General features: G+C 41.7%; 1 protein-coding gene across 8 annotated transcripts in view; it reads left to right on the top strand.

Annotated features, from left to right (window-relative positions):
• Positions 1 to 18,171, top strand: part of TTC7A (tetratricopeptide repeat domain 7A) — a 279,526-nt gene that overhangs the window by 36,599 nt on the left and 224,756 nt on the right. For 6 of the 8 annotated variants that reach the window (XM_048842851.2, XM_075127149.1, XM_048842845.2 and 3 more), the window contains 2 exons: positions 2,499 to 2,629; positions 3,068 to 3,180. In XM_048842851.2, coding sequence (XP_048698808.2) covers positions 2,499 to 2,629; positions 3,068 to 3,180 — 244 coding nt within the window. Of the gene's footprint in view, positions 1 to 2,498; positions 2,630 to 3,067; positions 3,181 to 15,239; positions 15,349 to 17,252; positions 17,551 to 18,171 lie in introns of those variants that run through there. The other 2 variants (XM_075127151.1, XM_075127150.1) reach the window with 2 other exon arrangements.

The following is an 18,171-nucleotide window of genomic DNA, read 5'->3' on the forward strand; positions in this document are numbered from 1 at the left end:
ATTTAAATGTAAAAATGATTAAATAGTATTTTTCAATTCACCTCATACAAGTACTGTAGTGCAGTCTCTCTACTGTGAAAGTGTAACTTACAAATGTAGATTTTTTTTTTGTTACATAACTGCACTCAAAAACAAAACAATGTAAAACTTTAGCGCTTACAAGTTCACTCAGTCCTACTTGTTTTTTCAGCCAGTCGTTAAACAAGTTTGTTTACATTTACAGGAGATACTGCTGCCTGCTTCTTATTTACAATGTCACCAGAAAGCGAGAACAGGCGTTCGCATGGCTCTTTTGTAGGCAGCATTGCTAGGTATTTACATGTCAGATATGCTAAACATTCGTATGCCCCTTCATGCTTTGGCCACCATTCCAGAGGACATGCTTCCATGCTGATGATGCTCATTAAAAAAACAATGTGTTAATTAACTTTGTGTTTGGACTCCTTGAGGGAGAATTGTATGTCTCCTGTTCTGTTTTATCTGCATTCTGTCATGTATTTCATGTTATAGCAATCTCAGATGATGACCCAGCACATGTTCGATTTAAGAATACTTTCATAGCAGATTTGACAAAATGCAAAGAAGGTACCTGTGACAGGATGACCAACCCCCCCCCCCCCCGGGGTGCCACCTGATGTGATGGGGTCTCATTGAGCGCACCCTTTCCACCAGCCTGGGTAACTCTAACCCTAACCCTAACCATGTCCTTGCTGTGCTAGGCTCTCAAGCCTTCTCCAGAACACACACGGCTAAGGCCACACGCGGCTGCAGACACAGACTGAAATCAGCTGTGTGGGAGGACTTAGCTAGGGGAATGGCCAGCACTCATGTGCACACTTCCTTTGGGATATAAACCCAAAATAATATTGTCTTGCGCTGTATAGAAAGATCTGCAAAGTGAAGGCTCATACAAATTTGCCCCCTCCCTCAGTGTGGAGGAGGATATGCACAGCTTTTTGCCCCCCCCCCAGATATGAATTGCACAAACTGAGGTTTGTAATAAACAAAAAATAAGTTTATTAACTACAAAAGGTAAATTTTAAGTGATTATAAGGGATCACAAACAAAACAAAGCAGATCACTGAGCAAATAAAACAAAACATGCAAACTAAACTTAATACACTCAAGAAACAGGTTACAAAATGTAATTTTTCACCCTAATTGTTGTTTTAGGCAGGTTGCAGAGTTTCTGTAGCTTAGAGTCTTACTGTTCCTCCTAATGGCACATTGAGGCTGATTGCCTACTGTCTGGTGGGTGTTCCCCCAAATACACACAGTTGTAATTGTTACATAGTCAGTATTCCTAACCTCGGATACAGAAATGATACATGCATACAAATTGGATAAACATATAAACACATTCAGTAGATCATAACCTTTCTAATGATACCTCACATGACCCATCTTGCATAAAACGTATCTTAGTTATGCCATATTCATATCCTAACAATATTTCTATTAAGAATATGGGGTGCAGTGTTATAGTACCAATGTGAGATTTCTGGACCCAAGGTTTAAGAATCTGAAGTGCCATCCAAAATCTGAGAGGGATGAAGCATGTTTTCAGAAGTTTTAAAAGAGCAACACTCAGATGCGGAAACTACAGAACCCAAACCACCAAAAAAGAAAATCAACCTTCTGCTGATGGCATCTGACTCAGATGATGAAAATGAACATGCATCGGTCCGCTCTGTTTTGGATAGTTATCGAGCAGAACCTGTCATCAGCATGGACGCGTGTCCTCTGGAATGGTGGTTGAAGCATGAAGGGACATATGAATCTTTAGTGCATCTGGTACATAAATACCTTGCAACGCTGGCTACAACAGTGCCATGCGAACACCTGTTCTTACTTTCAGGTGATGTAGATAATAAGTGGGCAGTATTATCTCCTGCAAATTGTAACTAAACTTGTTTGTCTGAGTGATTGGCTGAAGTAGGACTGAGTGGACTTTAAAGGCTCTAAAGTTTTACATTGTTTTATTTTTGAATGCAGTTACTTTTTTGTATATAATTCTACATTTGTAAGTTCAACTTTCATTATAAAGAGATTGCACTACAATACTTGTATTGAGTAAATTGAAAAATGCTATTTTGTTTTTTACAGTGCAAATATTTATAATTAAAAATAAAGGTAAAGTGAGCACTGTAGACTTTGTGTTCTGTGTTGTAATTGAAATCGATATATTTTAAAAGATAGAAAACATCCAAAAATACTTAAATAAATGGTATTCTATTATTAACAGCCGGATTAATCATGATTCATTTTTTTATCACGATTCATTTTTAAAATCTCTTGACAGTCCTAATGTATAGTATATATTATTCTACCAATGTTTCCAAAAGTATTTGAAGCAAGCAAGAAAATAAACAAAACAAAAGTATGTATTATTTAGGAGATTTTCCCTGTCATCTTGTAAATATTTACGCTGTGAAAACTGATTACATTGACTTCGCTACTTCTGAGCTTGGGTTTAAGAAGGTATTGCCATTTTCCAGGTCTGTCACTGGAGCGGTCGCCCAATTCGATTGCCTCGCGTGCTCGGCTGTCCGAAAGGGAAGAGGAGGTCATGGCTTGTTTCGAGAGAGCGTGTGTCATTGCACAAGTGTACTTGCAGGAACTTGAGAAGGTAAGGAATAAATGTGCCCTAAGTGTGACTTACCTGTATGTTGCCCAAATCCTATCTTTGGACAGGGCTCCCAGTGAGTTTGTCAATGGAAGCTGGGCAAATCCGAGGGCAGAATTACATGTGCTGATAGACTAAAAGGATTGTCAGAGCACTACTGAAAGGGTGATGTGTCCTCTCAATATTTCAGACAATAGAAGAGTTTTGATACAGTTGGACCCTTATTTTGCTAACTGATTGAGGCCTCTGGGGTTCATAAAATCAAAAAGTTCATAAACTTGAACATCTCAAAACTACAGTAAGTATGGTACAGAAGTTGTAGAATGGTGCACTGCATCACTTTCTCTTTGTCCTTCCAATCACTGCAAAGTGATTCCCAATGCATGCAAGCAGATAAGGACAATGAGTTTATAATCATATCACTTTTTGTTTCCCTCCCAGACCTTGCATTCAAGAAGCATAAAAGGCAGCACTGTGACTTTCTCTGACTTTGAACTTCCCTATTTCTTGGAAGCAGCTCTACAGAGTGCATATGTGTCTCACTTGAAGAAGGGGTAGGTGGATGCAGCTATTTAATCCAAATGTACTTTCACAGTGGATTTAGACATACTTCTCCATACCCGTCCTGTAGCACCTGTAAGACAGCTAACTGGAATGAGCTGTGACCGCTCTCGCCACGGCATATTATAGCTACATCTCTGGACTATGTTAATTTTGCTGCTGTTCTCCTTTCAGGGTTCTTTCTTTCATTCTACCTGACAGTGGCCCCAAACCGCTGCTCTCTGGACATAGGCACGTAATCTCTGCTCTTTTTTGGCCCAATTCTACTTCCATTGAAGTCGATGAGAGTTTGACCTTTGAGTTCAGTGGGAGCGGAGCAAAGACGACACTGAATGTTTGTTTTTGAAAATCTCAACCCTAGGGTGTGATCTTGGAAACCCTTCCATTGACTTCACTTTGTTTGAATCTGACATTTAAGGCCTAAACAGCAGTAAAACTGAGTGAGAGGAGAACAGACATGCAGGTGAGGGCTCCCTTACAGGGTAACTATGATACTGTTTGGGGGTTCATTTTGAATCCAACACTCAAAAAGACATTGGTGGCTGCAAACCTACTGTAAATTGCAACTGAGGAAAATGTTCATGTAGTAATAATAATAATAATACCTGATGTTTATAAACCCCTCTCTCATCTGAGGGGCATACTTTAAAACACAAATGGATGTACCCTCACAAACACCCCGCTGAGGCTGGTAAGTCTGTTTTACAGATGAAGAAACTGCAGCACAGACACACACTGACTTACCTCAGGCCATATAAGAAGTGTGTGTAAGAGCTAGGGCTAAGGTCTCCTCCAGTTCTATGCCATCATTCCTCCCCAAAGTGAAACAGCTGCTGAATTTTGCACAGCTCTGTGTACTAGGCCTGGTCAACATTTTTTTAGCAAAACTTTTTTTGCCAACAAACAAACAAACAAACAAAAGAATTATTGACTGAATTTTCATAGAAAATTTTCACTTTGGTCAGGTTTCAGAGTAGCAGCTGTGTTAATCTCTATTTGCAAAAAGAAAAGGAGTACTTGTGGCACCTTAGACTAACAAATTTATTTGAGCATAAGCTTTCATGAGCTACAGCTCACTTCATCAGAGTGTCTGATGAAGTGAGCTGTAGCTCACGAAAGCTTATGCTCAAATAAATTGGTTAGTCTCTAAGGTGCCACAAGTCCTCCTTTTCTTTTCACTTTGGTCAGAATTTTCCAGTTTTTAAAAATCAAAAACGAAAATTTTTCATTTTTGGGGTTCCTTCCTCCTTCTCTCCCCTTTTTTGTTTATCCACTTGTAAAACCTCTCCGGGGGTGGAGGGGAAAGAACCGGGAGGGAGAGGAAAGGAGGAAAACATTAAAAAGCTGGAAAATTCCACCCCAAAAATTTGAACTAAACAAACAATTTTAATTTTGTTTTAATTTTTTTTGTATGTGTGGAAAATACATGGGATTTTTAGCTAGCTCTGTTGTTTATGAGCATAGTTTTAAATGTTTCTCTGAAATTGAATGTTCTTAGTGTTGTTTTTTCAAGTTTAGCCATGATTAAGGGCCTGTCTACCCACAATTTGCACCTGAAATTTTACAGATTCAAGCTGAACCCAATTTAAATCAGGCTTGAACCAAAATAAGGCCCAGGGTACGCTACAGACTTCTGCCAGCACAGCTATGTTGATCAGGGCTGTGAAGAGGTATGATCTCTGGATGACAGAGTCATGCCAGCTGAAGCCCCAAGCATAGATACAGATATATTAGCAAAACTCTACTTTTACTGGAATAGCTTGTTTAGTCCCTGGAGGGTGATTTTAAATTATACCGATACGAATTACAACTGTGATGGTAAAGCTACGGCTACCCTTGGAGCTCCTTGCTGGTATAGTTTTCCCATTATTATTATACTAGTAAAGTGCTGCTAGTGTAGACGTGGCCTGTGAGTGTCCACACACAAAGTTGCACCTGTTGAACTAAATCAGTATAAAAACACACCATTAGTTAAACCAGTAAAACTTTGCGTATACACCAAGACGACAGAGAAATAGAAGTGTTTCGGATAATTCCTTGATACCCAAATAACAGATGAGAGGTTACATGTCTTTCAGATGTGACATACTGTTTGGCAGTCTGCTTAAGGTTTACTTCCTTTTCAGTTATCTTTCATGTGCATCAAATATGCTGATGTTCTAGCCTGTTGCTGTTTTTACAATAGATAAAAAAATTGGTTTAATGTTTTATGGCCAAAAGTTTTTCACACTTGATCTTGCTATCAAGAGCATAAAACAGAATCTCATTTTGAATATACTGTATTGGGGTCAACTAAATATCATTTAATACGGAACTCTCATGTTCATAATATTCAGTGACATTTTAAATTCAGCCTTAAGTATTCCTTGTTAGTAAAGAGTACCCATTGGGTTGCTTTGGGTATTAATTTTGACTCCCTAGTTAATTTTAATGGCTGCCTTTTTAAAAATTAATTCTGAAGTCAAAATTCACTTATAGTTAAAAATCACATTGTCCATCAGCTGAACTAGTGTTAGAGCGGGAAGACACCTTCTGCATTTGCTTCCGTATAAAAGGGTTGATTAATCTTTACCATAAAACCCTAGGGTCAGAACAGTAATAAACACACACAGTCTGATTCCCCTCTCACTTATACCAGTGCAAATCGGGAATTAAAGCCAAGAAGTTAAAGGACTAGTGGGGAAAAAAATTGTATGAGAATCCATAGCTCATTTACCCATGGCTAGTATTAATAATTTCATTTTTTTACCACAGGAGGGCATAAGCAGAACTCTCAACACGCTCTTGGGGTAAATTAAAAAAGAAGGGAGAAGAGGCTTTGTCAGATGTGTATATATTATATAACCCCCGGTTTCTCCACCTGATGTTGCATGCCTCAAAGAAATTCTATGTGTTGCATTCAGCATGGTGGAATTAGGAAATCAGCCCAGAAAGACAAAAGCCCAAAGAGCCCTATATGGCAGGATGTCATTTCCCTCTGGCACATGCATACTATGGAATCACAAGCGTTTGATTCTAATTAGCAGAGCTGTCTAATGTCTAGCCAGACAGCTGAATTGAGGATATGCACATTGTTCTACTGCCTCTGTTTGCTCACATTGGCAACATGCCAGATTATGGCCAGGAGAGCCCTCTCTCCTAAAATGTACAGTGAAAGGCGAGCCTGTAACTAACAAAACAAAGATCCATTCTCCCTTTCAGATGTTAAAGAGCCAGCTGTAGTGACCAGCAAGGCCTGCAGCTGTGGGAAGCCCCTGTGTTCTTGGTGTGCATTTAATTAAAATATTGTATCAGTGAAGGAAAATCTCTTGCAGTTGTCTGCCCTTCTGAGTCGCAAAAGAGCTTTCTTGTATTATTTCAGTAAGCATCATTGATATTCTGCTGATGCAAAGTACAACCAGGCAGGTGCTGCCTCAGTGTGGGAAGCAGCCTGTTGTGCAGATGTTAGTGAGAAAGACTATTTAATTTTTAGGGAAATATGCGCATGGAGATAAGGATCATAGTAAGACTGGCTTTTAGTTTAGCTTATTACACATGAATGGTTTCTTTATGCTAATGTGCAGGATTTGCAATCAAAACTATAAATATTTCCACAGGGCATAGAGACCTCTCCTGAGTCCTGTTCTCATCTTAATGATTTATTATTATGATGTTATTTATGTGGCACCAGAAGTGTGCTAGGTGTTTTGCAGGCAAATAAAAAGAGAAGGGACAGGATTTTCCAAAGTGACTAGTGATTTTGGATGCCTCCATTTTTGGATGTCCAACTTAAGGCCTCTTAAAAGGGCCTGACTTTTAGAAGTGGATGTTAAGTGCTTTCTGAAAATTAGACTCCTTTAAGATGACCCAAGTTGGCACATCCAAAAATAGAGGCACCCAAAAGCACTAGATGCTTTGTAAAACTTTGGCCAAGGTGCCTGCCCAGAAAAGCTTTCAGGGTAAAAATTTTTGAAACCCCCTGAAAGTGACGTGAGCTTAAATCTCAAGTGCCTAAGTTGTTTTTGAAAGTGGGACTTAGGTTCCTAAGCCACTTAGGTCCTTTTGAAAATGTCACCCACAGTCGAAGCCGTGTATAGACGTGGGCTGCACTGCTGCTTTTCATCAAGGATATTCCTTATCACTGAGCAGCCCACACCTTTTCCCGTCTGAAGCGGGTATTACCCCTTCCTCAAGCCACTCTTTCCCGCATCAGCCTGTGGTTTTCTCAACTCTGCTGTCATCCATCCTTCGAGAGGTTTTGTTTCTGAATGGTCACATTTCTGTAGATGGCTAATGCAAGATAATTGAGGATCCACCACTCTGTGCATTTGCATGCGTAATATATAAACACAGTCAATGGGAGAGTGGGGAGAGGGTGTAATCTAGACCATTTCATCTCACTGATTCTAAGACCCAAATGGCTTACTTAAATATATGGTAGTGCTCACTTGGCTCCATAACTGCTCTTTTTGACATTATTCCTGGCTGTCTCACAGAATGCCCGATCACACTGTTCTACGTGTGCTCCTTTATTCTTCACAATCATGGAAGGTTCTCTCTGAAGCAGCCGCAGCAGCCATTCGAGCAAGAACATGACCCACTCTCCTTCTGACTAGGGTTCTTTTGTCCTGTTGTGCCTTTGTGTCACAACAAATTATATAGCTTTTAATACCTCTCCGGTGCTGCTCAGTGCCAAATACAAGCTTCAGTTGCTGTTAAACCCTGGCACTAACCACTGAACACATTTCTTTTAATGGTCATAACTTTCCTAGTTGTGCACTCCTTGCCAGAGGATGTTATGAAGGCCTAGACTATAACAGGGTTCAAAAAAGAACTAAATGAGTTCATCAAGGATAGGTTCATCAATGGTGTCCCTAGCCTCTGTTTGCCAGAAGCTGGGAATGGGTGACAGAGGATGGATTACTTGGTGATTACCTGTTCTGTTCATTCCCTCTGGGACACCTGGCATTGGCCACTGTCAGAAGACAGAATACTGGGCTAGATGGACCTTTGGTCTGACCCAGTATGGCCGTTCTTATGTTCTTATGTATGTTTATCTTCTCCCTCATATAAAAGGAGAAATATTTTCCATTGAATTCTCCTAGAGGAAATATCCCGTTCCCAGGAACCAGTCAGTTTTTATGATCGATTAGGGCCAGGAGCTCTCAGCTTGAGATTCGAAACAGATTTTGATCACCCTGCTCTATCCATATTGCTAAACAGGAAGGGGAGGTGCAAGCTAGATGTGGTCCAGGTGCGGAAATGATTGAGAACCACTGAAGGAGAGCTAGCTGTATTTTAAAGAAGCCTTATTGAGGGCGCAGGAACAAACCATCCTGATGTGCAGAAAGAATAACAAATATATCAGGCGACCAGCTTGGCTTAACAGTTAAATCTTCGGTGAGCTTAAACTCAAAAAGGAAGATTACAAGAACTGGAAATTTGGACAGATGACTAGGGAGGAGTATAAAAATATTGCTAGAACATGCAGGAGTGTAATCAGGAAGGCCAAAGCACAACTGGTGTTGCAGCTAGCAAGAGATGTGAAGGGTAACAAGAAGGGTTTCTACAGGTATGTTAGCAACAAGAAGAAGGTCAGGGAAAGTGTGGGATGCTTACTGAATGGGGGAGGCAACCTAGTGACAGATGTGGATGTGGAAAAAGCTGAAGTACTCAATGCTTTTTTTGCTTCGGTCTTCACAGACCAGGTCAGCTCCCAGACTGCTGCACTGGGCAGACCGTTAGGGGGAGGAGGTGAGCAGCCCTCAGTGGTGAAAGAACAGGTTAAGGACTATTTAGAAAAGCTGGACATGCACAAGTCCATGGGTCCAGATCTAATGCATCCAAGGGTGCTGAGGGAGTTGGCTGATGTGCTTGCAGAGCCATTGGCCTTTATCTTTGAAAACTTGTGGCGATTGGGGGAGGTCCTGGATGATTGGAAAAAGGCAAATATACTGTCCATATTTTAAAAAGGGAACAAGGAGAACCCAGGGAACTACAGACCGGTCAGTGTCACTTCAGTCCCCAGCAAAATCATGGAGCAGGTCCTCAAGGAATCCATTTTGAAGCACTTGGAGGAGAGAAAGGTGATCAGGAACAGTCAGCATGGATTCACCAAGGGCAAGTCATGCCTGACCAATCTGATTGCCTTCTATGATGAGATAACTGGCTCTGTGGATATGGGGAAAGCGGAGGATGTGATATATCTTGACTTTAGCAAAGCTTTTGATACGGTCTCCCACAGTATTTTTGCCAGCAAGTTAAAAAAGTATGGATTGGATGAATGGACTATAAGGTGGATAGAAAGCTGGCTAGATTGTCAGGCTCAGCGGGTAGTGATCAATGGCTCAATGTCTAGTTGGCAGCCAGTATCCAGCGGAGTGTCCCAGGGGGTCTGTGCTGGTGCTGGTTTTGTTCAACATCTTTATTAATGATCTGGATGATGGGATGGATTGCACCCTCAGCAAGTTTGCAGATGACACTAAGCTTGCAGGAGAGGTAGATATACTGGAGGGTAGGGATAGAGTCCAGAGTGACCTAGACAAATTGGAGGATTGGGTCAAAAGAAATCTGATCAGGTTCAACAAGGACAAGTGCAGAGTCTTGCACTTATGATGGAAGAATCCCATGCACTGCTACAGGCTGGGGACCCACTGGCTAAGCAGCAGTTCTGCAGAAAAGGACCTGGGGATTACAGTGGACGAGAAGCTGGATATGAGTCAGCAGTGTGCCCTTGTTGCCAAGCAGGCCAACAGCATATTGGGCTGTATTAGTAGGAACATTGCCAGCAGATTTAGGGAAGACATTATTCCCCTCTATTCAGCACTGGTGAGGCCACACCTGGAGTACTGCATCCAGTTTTGGTCCCCCCACTACAGAAGGGATGTGGACAAATTGGAGAGAATCCAGCGGAGGGCAACGAAAATGATTAGCGGGCTGGGGCACCTGACTTACAAGGAGAGGCTGAGGGAACTGTGGTTATTTAGTCTGCAGAAGAGAAGAGTGTAGGGGGATTTGATAGCAGCCTTCAACTACGTGAAGGGGGGTTCCAAAGAAGATGGAGCTAGGCTGTTCTCAGTGGGGGCAGATGACCGAACAAGAAGCAATGGTCTCAGTGAGGCAGGTCTAGGTTGGATATTAGGAAACACTGTTTCACTAGAAGGGGGGTGAAGCACTGAAATAGGTTACCTAGGGAGGTGGTGGAATCTCCATCCTTAGAGGTTTTTAAAGCCCGACTTGACAAAGCCCTGGCTGGGATTATTTGGTTGGTGTTGGTCCTGCTTTGAGCAGGGGATTGGACTCGATGACCTCCTTAGGTCTCTTCCAACCCTAATCTTCTATGATTCTATGAATTAGCCAACTGAAAGCTGGATTTAATCTCTCAATTCTTTTCTTAAACACTTATCTACAATCAAGCCTTTCTGAGAAGACATAATATAATGCTAAACATAGGAGAAGACTATCTGGTGATAGGTCACTTTACCTCTCATTCTAGATCTTTGCTTTTAATTTAAAAATTTTTAAGCTTGTCTCAGGTAAGGCACTGTATAAGTATTATTGTTAACTATACATTTCTTCCACCCCAGGAACATTCTTCAGAATGTGAAATAGGATGCATGTTTTTAAGAATTTAAGAGAAAGATTGTGGCATGATGAGTAGTCTGAAGCAGTTGGCTAGATGTGAGAATATGCTCTCTGTTTATAACTAAGTAGATACAGCATTTAAAATATATAGCTAGCTCTCTCTTCAAAGGAAAGCGTCAGACCTGTTTTCTCACAAATTCAACAAAATAATGAATGACAGCTTAGAAGTACAGTAATGGATCTCATTCACAGTGCCTTGTTGTTTGGCTTTCTCCTTTGTTTAAACAGCATTCCCACTGCTGTTGAACAGATTTAAAAAAAAGTATTACAAATAGAAATCATTCTGAAATTTGGTACAATGCTGTGCATTCTTCTTCATTACTAATATTGTTATATAGCACCGTATATGTGAATGGTGCTTTTAAAGACATATAAGCACTGTTCCTGCCCTAAATCATTTACAGTCTGAGGCCTTGATCCTGCATCAGAATGTGCTGGAGCTGACTCCTGCACTTATGCAGAGTCTCAGTGAGTTCACTAGGCCTTAGCATGAATGCACACTAGTGGATTCTTAAGTGGGATGAGTGTTTGAGGTCTATAATTCATGGCTGCACCCTCTAGTAAATCTTTTCAGGACTGACTCTTAAAACAGACCAATCGAGACAAAATGGGAATAGGAGAATGGGACTAACAAATCATGTCCTGAGTTGTTCTTGTTACACTCATTTCTGAGCAGATCTAAGTAGCTTTTTTCTTTGTGGTTGTTTTATGGTTGTTGTATTTAAGTTCACCTGTTATTGACCAGTGTAGGTGTCAAGGTCTGAAACTTAACACTGAACTAAACTGGGAAGTTTTCAAATGTTGTTGTCTTTTTCATGACTCCCCTTTGAATTGGACTAGCACTGCCCGGGACTTTTTGGGCCCTTGGGGGTATTTGTAAGTCCAAGTTCCTTTGCTGAATCATTTATAAAATTCAAAGACATTTTATTTTAAGGGCATGATTCTGCTACCCTGACTCGCATTGCTTTACTCCATGACAGGTTTCAGAGTAACAGCCGTGTTAGTCTGTATTCACAAAAAGAAAAGGAGTACTTGTGGCACCTTAGAGACTAACCAATTTATTTGAGCATGAGCTTTCGTGAGCTACAGATGAAGTGAGCTGTAGCTCACGAAAGCTCATGCTCAAATAAATTGGTTAGTCTCTAAGGTGCCACAAGTACTCCTTTTCTTTTTACTCCATGAGTAACTCCAGTGATTTCTACATTGAAACCGTAACTGCAGTGGGTCCAATGTGGATACAGTGGTAGATGAATGTTCATATTAAGCAAGAACCTTGATGCAAGATTTCAAAGGTTTGTGTACAACTTAAGAGAGGACTCTACACAACAAAACAGTTTTAAGAAGCAGCCTCACTTCAGACTGCTTTCCCTGGCCCCTGCATGTGTTACAACAGCTCAGCTCCCTTTGGAGCAGGGATTTATAATTCTACATCTTGCTGCACAGGAGAACAAACATGAAAATGTGCTAGTTTCCTTTAAAACAGGACTTTTCACCTGTATATCCCCCATTTTAACTTTTTTCTCCAAGCCCCCACTGGATCTTTTTCAAAGCTCCTTACGCAGACTAACTTCCTATTGAAACCAATGGGGTACTGAAAACAAGGCTCATTAATAGGAATGAAAACAAGCAACATTTTTGCATTATGCTGTTGTGATCACATTGCCGTCTTTTCACAGTAAACATGCTTAGGCTCTTAAGTGACATTATTTCCTAAAGCCTGACCCAAAGCCCATTGAGGTCAATGGGAGACATTCATAATGACAATGAATAGTAATTGGACCAGGGAAAGAGCCTGAGAATGGCTCTGTAGTCTGGTAGTGAGGGCACCCACCGAAGATGTGGTAGACTGAAGTTCAAGTCCCTGCTCCAATGACTGTTCACTTATTTATAAAAAGTGCAACAGCCTCAACAGGAGAGGCAGGGAGACCCCCAGCAGAATAATCCATAGCCCAGTGAATAGGACACCTTTCTATAATGTGGGGGACTTTATTCAAATCCCTTCTTCACGCTCGGCAGAAGGAGGAATTGACCCTGGGTCTCCCACAACCCCAGAGACTACCCTAGCCACTGGGCTAAAAGTTTTATAAGGCAATGCCTCATGCTCTTTTCTTCCTTGTTTCCCTCACGGCGCTATATGTAAATCTAGGCCTCCTTGGCTTTTGTCAAAATGCTCAAAATTTTAAATAGAAAAGAAAAGAATCAGGTCAAAATAAAATGTTTAGTTTCTGCCCAAGTCAAATTTTATTTTTTATACTTCTTGATTCACTGAACATTTAAAAAAAAAAATCATTTTCAGTTGACCCCCCCAAAAAAAAGATTTCCGTTTTTTTTTTTTCAGAATGACTAGTGAACTTAAAAATCCATTCTTCATTTAGTTCTGCTCCATACTTGTTTGTGATTATCGTTGGTCTAGTGGTTAAGTCATAGAACTAGAACTTAGAAAACATGATGTCAGTTTCTGCGTCTGCCACAGACTCGGGCAAGTCACTTAATCTCTCTACTTCAGTTTCCCCATTTGAACACTGGCAATAATACTTCCCTACATGACAGGGGTGCTGTCAGGGTAAATTCATGAGTGTGTTTAAAGTGCTTTGAGATCCTTGGTGGGAGATGCTATGAAAGTGTAAGGGGTTGTTATCATTTTAATTGTATCATAAATCGTGTTCAGACGTAGCTAAAATCAAACCTGGAGCATCGTTGCAGTCATGGTGTCACAGTGTTCACAAACGAGGTTGCTGGCTACGCAAGGGAAGTAGCCTGTTGGGCCTTGTCTGCACTGCAGTTTCTGTGAAGCTCCACCACTGATCGAGCGCAAGTGTAACTCCATTGGTCAAAGTGCTAGTGTAGACTGTCTGCTGGTATTTCTATCGCTGTGTCACCATGATCTGCTCTGAACAGGGTCAAATAATATGGTGGTAAAAGTGGCTCTGGCTGGTCTACGCCAGCATCCCACTGTTACTGGTAGCGCTGATGGAGCTACCCTCGTGCTGTAGCACTGTTGGGAAGGTTTGGTAAAATCCCTAGCAGGGCCTCGCCTGAGCCTGTTTCGGCTGAGACTTTCCAGATTCAACTAATTGGACACCCAAATCCACTGGGCAGCTTTGAAAAAAGCTGATTTTACCTCCTGCATAGGGGCTCCCCCTGAGACCTATTCCAGTAGTTTCCCCAAGAACTCAGTTGGACTCCGGTGTCGTCATTCAGGTTCCTTTATTTGGTATACAGAAAAACGACACTGAGTTGATCAGATTCAAGTGTAGGGGGTTGGTATAAGGCAGGGTTGGCCAACCTGTGACTCTGGAGCCATATGCGGTTCTTTGGATAGGCACCAACTCTGGGGCTGGAGCTACAGGCGCCAACTTTCCAGTGTGCCGGGGGGTGCTCGCTGCTCAATCTCAGGCTCTGTCACAGGCTCTGCCCCTACTCCACCCCTCCCCAGAGCCTGCCGTGCCCTTGCTCCTCCCCTTCTCCCCCAGAGCCTCCTGCCCTCTACAAAACAGTTGATTGGGAGGGACGGGGAGGTGCTGATTGGCGGGGCTGCTGGTGGGTGGGAGGCACTGGGAGTGGGGCAGTGGTGGGAGCTGATGGGGGGCTGCTGACGTATTACTGTTGCTCTTTGGCAATGTACATTGGTAAATTCTGGCTCCTTCTCCGGCTCAGGTTGGCCACCCCTGGTCTAAGGTGTACCACACATCCAGAGGTGCACAGCAAACCACTTCCTTTATATGCATTTACACATTACATTGCATTTACTATACATTGCATTACACGTTTTGGGATTGGCTGGTCACTTTGTAGGAAACAGTCCCATGCTGTGTCTGTGCACACGCTATCCGTGAACAACTTACTCTTTACATCATCTTTTGTTCAAGGCTTAATTTATCCTTTCTTATCTTGTCCACTGTAAATGGTTTCCTATATGTTCCCCTTTATTTTACCTAGTACAGCCATTCTGCCTCCAGCCTGCTCATTTATTTACCTCCCTAATCCTGTATCCCAGGAAAGGCCTCGCCCATGTCCAATTCGTTCTGTAGTATAGTCCTTTATATATTATCCAGAGCCGCGGTGCCATGGGGCAGTTCTTGAACATTGTGAAACACACTTTGATTTTGCTCTGTGGACTGGCTCAAACTGTATTATAACATTACCCCCAAATTGTGCTTCAGCCTTGGACGTTTCAGATCCCACAGCATAGTGTAGACAGAACTTCAGTGGGAGTTTTACCATTGACTTCCATGAAGCAGAGTTAGGTCAGTGCTGAGTGCTTTTGAAAATCCCTCTCTGAACGTAAGAACGGCCATACTGGGTCAGACCAAAGTTCCATCTAGCCCAGTATCCTGTCTTCCAACAGTGGCCAATGCCAGGTGCCCCAGAGGGAAGGAACAGAACAGGTAATCATCAAGTGATCCATCCTCTGTCACCCATTTCCAGCTTCTGGCAAACAGAGGCTACGGACACCATCCCTGCCCATCCTGGCTAATAGCCATTCATGGGCCTATCCTCCAAGAACTTATCCAGTTCTTATCTACTAATGAAAACTGGTAAGTAAGCAAGCTGTCCTCTAGGAATTGCAATCTAATATCTTGCATACTTCTTTTTTAGGTTCTGGTTTATTTTTAACCATTACTTGGTTTCCTACTTGCCATTGCCCTAATATCACTGCTCTCATCAAATGCTTGATTCATTATTGGCTGTTCTACAGCTTGTTGTGCTCCTTGGACTGTATCCAGCCAATATTTGAGACTGTTTTTTAGGTGGTTGTTGCCAATGTTTTTATAGTGTCCCAATCTAGGGGGTACACAGCTGATACTGTCTGATACTGTAGCCAGATGTCATTCCAAAAGGCACCAGCTGCACACAGTTTAAGCAGGTAAAACTGTACCCAAGAGGAGTGACAATGAGAAGTTTTCTGTAATGCACTCATCTCATGGTGAACGCTTCCATCTGTTATAGACAACTGTGATGTGCTGCTACTGAATAAGATGTAAAAATGAGATCCTGATGACTTGCTGTCAATAAAACTCCGATGGCACTTTTTGCTGCAGGATGGGTGTTAATCTAGGACTAAGTTCTCAACCACTGTTACATGTACCCCTGGGGGTATGCAGAGGTCTTCCGGGGGATATATCAACTCATCTAGACATTTGCTAGTTTTACAACAGGCTACAAAAAAGCACTAGCGAACTCAGGATAAACTAAAATTTCATGCAGACAATTACTTGTTTATATTGGTCTATATACTATACACTGAAATGTAAGTTCAATATTTATGTTCCAATTGATTTATTTTATAATTATATGGTAAAAATGAGAAAGTAAGCAATTTTTCAGTGGTAGTGTGCTGTGACACTTGTGTATTTTTATGTCTGATTTTGTTCGTAAGTCGTTTTTAAGTGAGGTGAAACTTGGGGGCATGCAAGGCAAGTCAGACTCCTTAAAGGGGTACAGTAATCTGAAACGGTTGAAAGCCACTGACTAGGTCATTGGTTGTCAACCTTTCCAGACTACTGTACCCCTTTTTGGATTCTGATTTGTCTTGCATACCTCAAGATTCACCTCACTTAAAAACGACTTGTTTACAAAATCAGACGTAAAAATACACAAGTGTCACAGCACACTACTACTGAAAAATTGCTTGCTTTCTCATTTTGTCCGTATGAAATTTTAGTTTGTGTTGACTTTGCTAGTGCTTTTTATGTAGCCTGTTGTAAAACTAATAAAATATCTAGATGAGTTGATGTACTCCGTGGAAGACCTCTACTTACTTCCAGGGGGTAGGTATACCCCCGAATGAAAACCTCTGATCTGAGTGACCTGGCCAGATTCCAGTTTGGTTCATAACATACTGTCTGTCTAAATTTGCCCTGTAATTTTAATTGGATACAGTTGTAATGGGGTTCCTAGGTGCAGCCTGGACTGTGGGACTGCTGAGCCCTCTGTCCCACCAACCTGGGCTCCCTCTCACACTGTGATGTTGTTGGCAGGGGAAGGTTTAAAAAGGTCTCATGCAGCCCTGGAATCAGCTGATCCTAATTGCCCTCAGGTAACTGTTGGATCATATTAAAGAAGTTCTGTATTAAAATCACAAATGAGTTTGATTCCCCATAGTTTAAATTCCAGTGTATTACTAATTAAGAGGTCTCTTGGTTTTTGGTACTGTTTCTCTCCCTCTATGTGTGAAACTTGCAAGCTGCTAATTGCGTTAGTACAGAGTCTGTTCTCAAAGCAATACTCTGTAACAACAGAAACAGCACCCAGAGACTCCCCTCCCTTTTGTTGTATTAACAATTGTGATTAAAATAGAGATAGAGGATGTATGTGGATGGATGCTTGGTGTGGATAATAACTGAATGATCAGGGAGGTGCCAACCTAAGAATCCAGTGTCCATCGGCTGAAGAAGGCTTCAAGTGGAAATAACTAGATGACCCCTGGAGGGCAGACTGGAATCCACCCAACAGCCTCAAGACTGGGAGAACCAAAGAACAAGATAACATCTGGCAGCACGGAGCCGTCAGGAATGTGCTATCTGCTGATTGATTCAGCAACAGCATGATGAAGCAATTCCCATAGACTGGCATAGGAAGAAATTCCTATAAAAATGGACTCTGGAAAGTGAGAACTTTGGGGTCTGATTCTGCAGACCAACTTCCAGGAGCACCAGATGTGCATCTGACAAGGCCCTGCTCCCTCCTCATGTCCAGGCCACCTGGCCAGTGGCTTGGCATGAGCAACTCTAAGGCTGGTAACTATGATAACAACCTTGCAGAACCTGTGTGTGTGTGTTCGTATGAATGAATGTATGTGTGAATAAATATGAGATTGAATGGAATGTTATAGCTATAACTAACTACTTACTATGATTCTTTCTATATTCACAATAAATGTGGTATTTTGCCTTTTCCCCTTTAATAAGATCCTGCTGGTTTTTATTTTATTGGTATAACATAACTCCCTCTCAGCTGATCCTAATTGGTCTCTGGTGACCCCTTCTCAGCAGAACCTGATTGACCTGTAGTCACCCCTCCTCAGTTGATAGGGAGGGGAGGGCCTTTTAACCTTCTGGGACTGTTTTCTACCCTGCCCTTGCAGCTGTCTGTCCTGAGTTTATTGCACTAGCCAAAGTGTGTTGTGTTATTAAATAGGGCTTCATTGGTATCCAATATAAGCCATAATACATCAAAGCCCCAGTACACCCATAACTTTTCAACATTTTTCTTTGTTAAATTGTTCACAAATAGTCATAAAACATTCTTTAAAATGGCCATTCAAATGTCTATTCTGGAGTAAAATATTGCCATCTTTGTGGCTAAATCCAATTCAGCTCATTAACTCCAATACGCATCTCTAAGTCCATCCATTCTCA

The sequence above is a fragment of the Caretta caretta genome, chromosome 3, assembly GCF_965140235.1.
Source record: "Caretta caretta isolate rCarCar2 chromosome 3, rCarCar1.hap1, whole genome shotgun sequence".
Classification (NCBI taxonomy): domain Eukaryota; kingdom Metazoa; phylum Chordata; order Testudines; family Cheloniidae; genus Caretta; species Caretta caretta.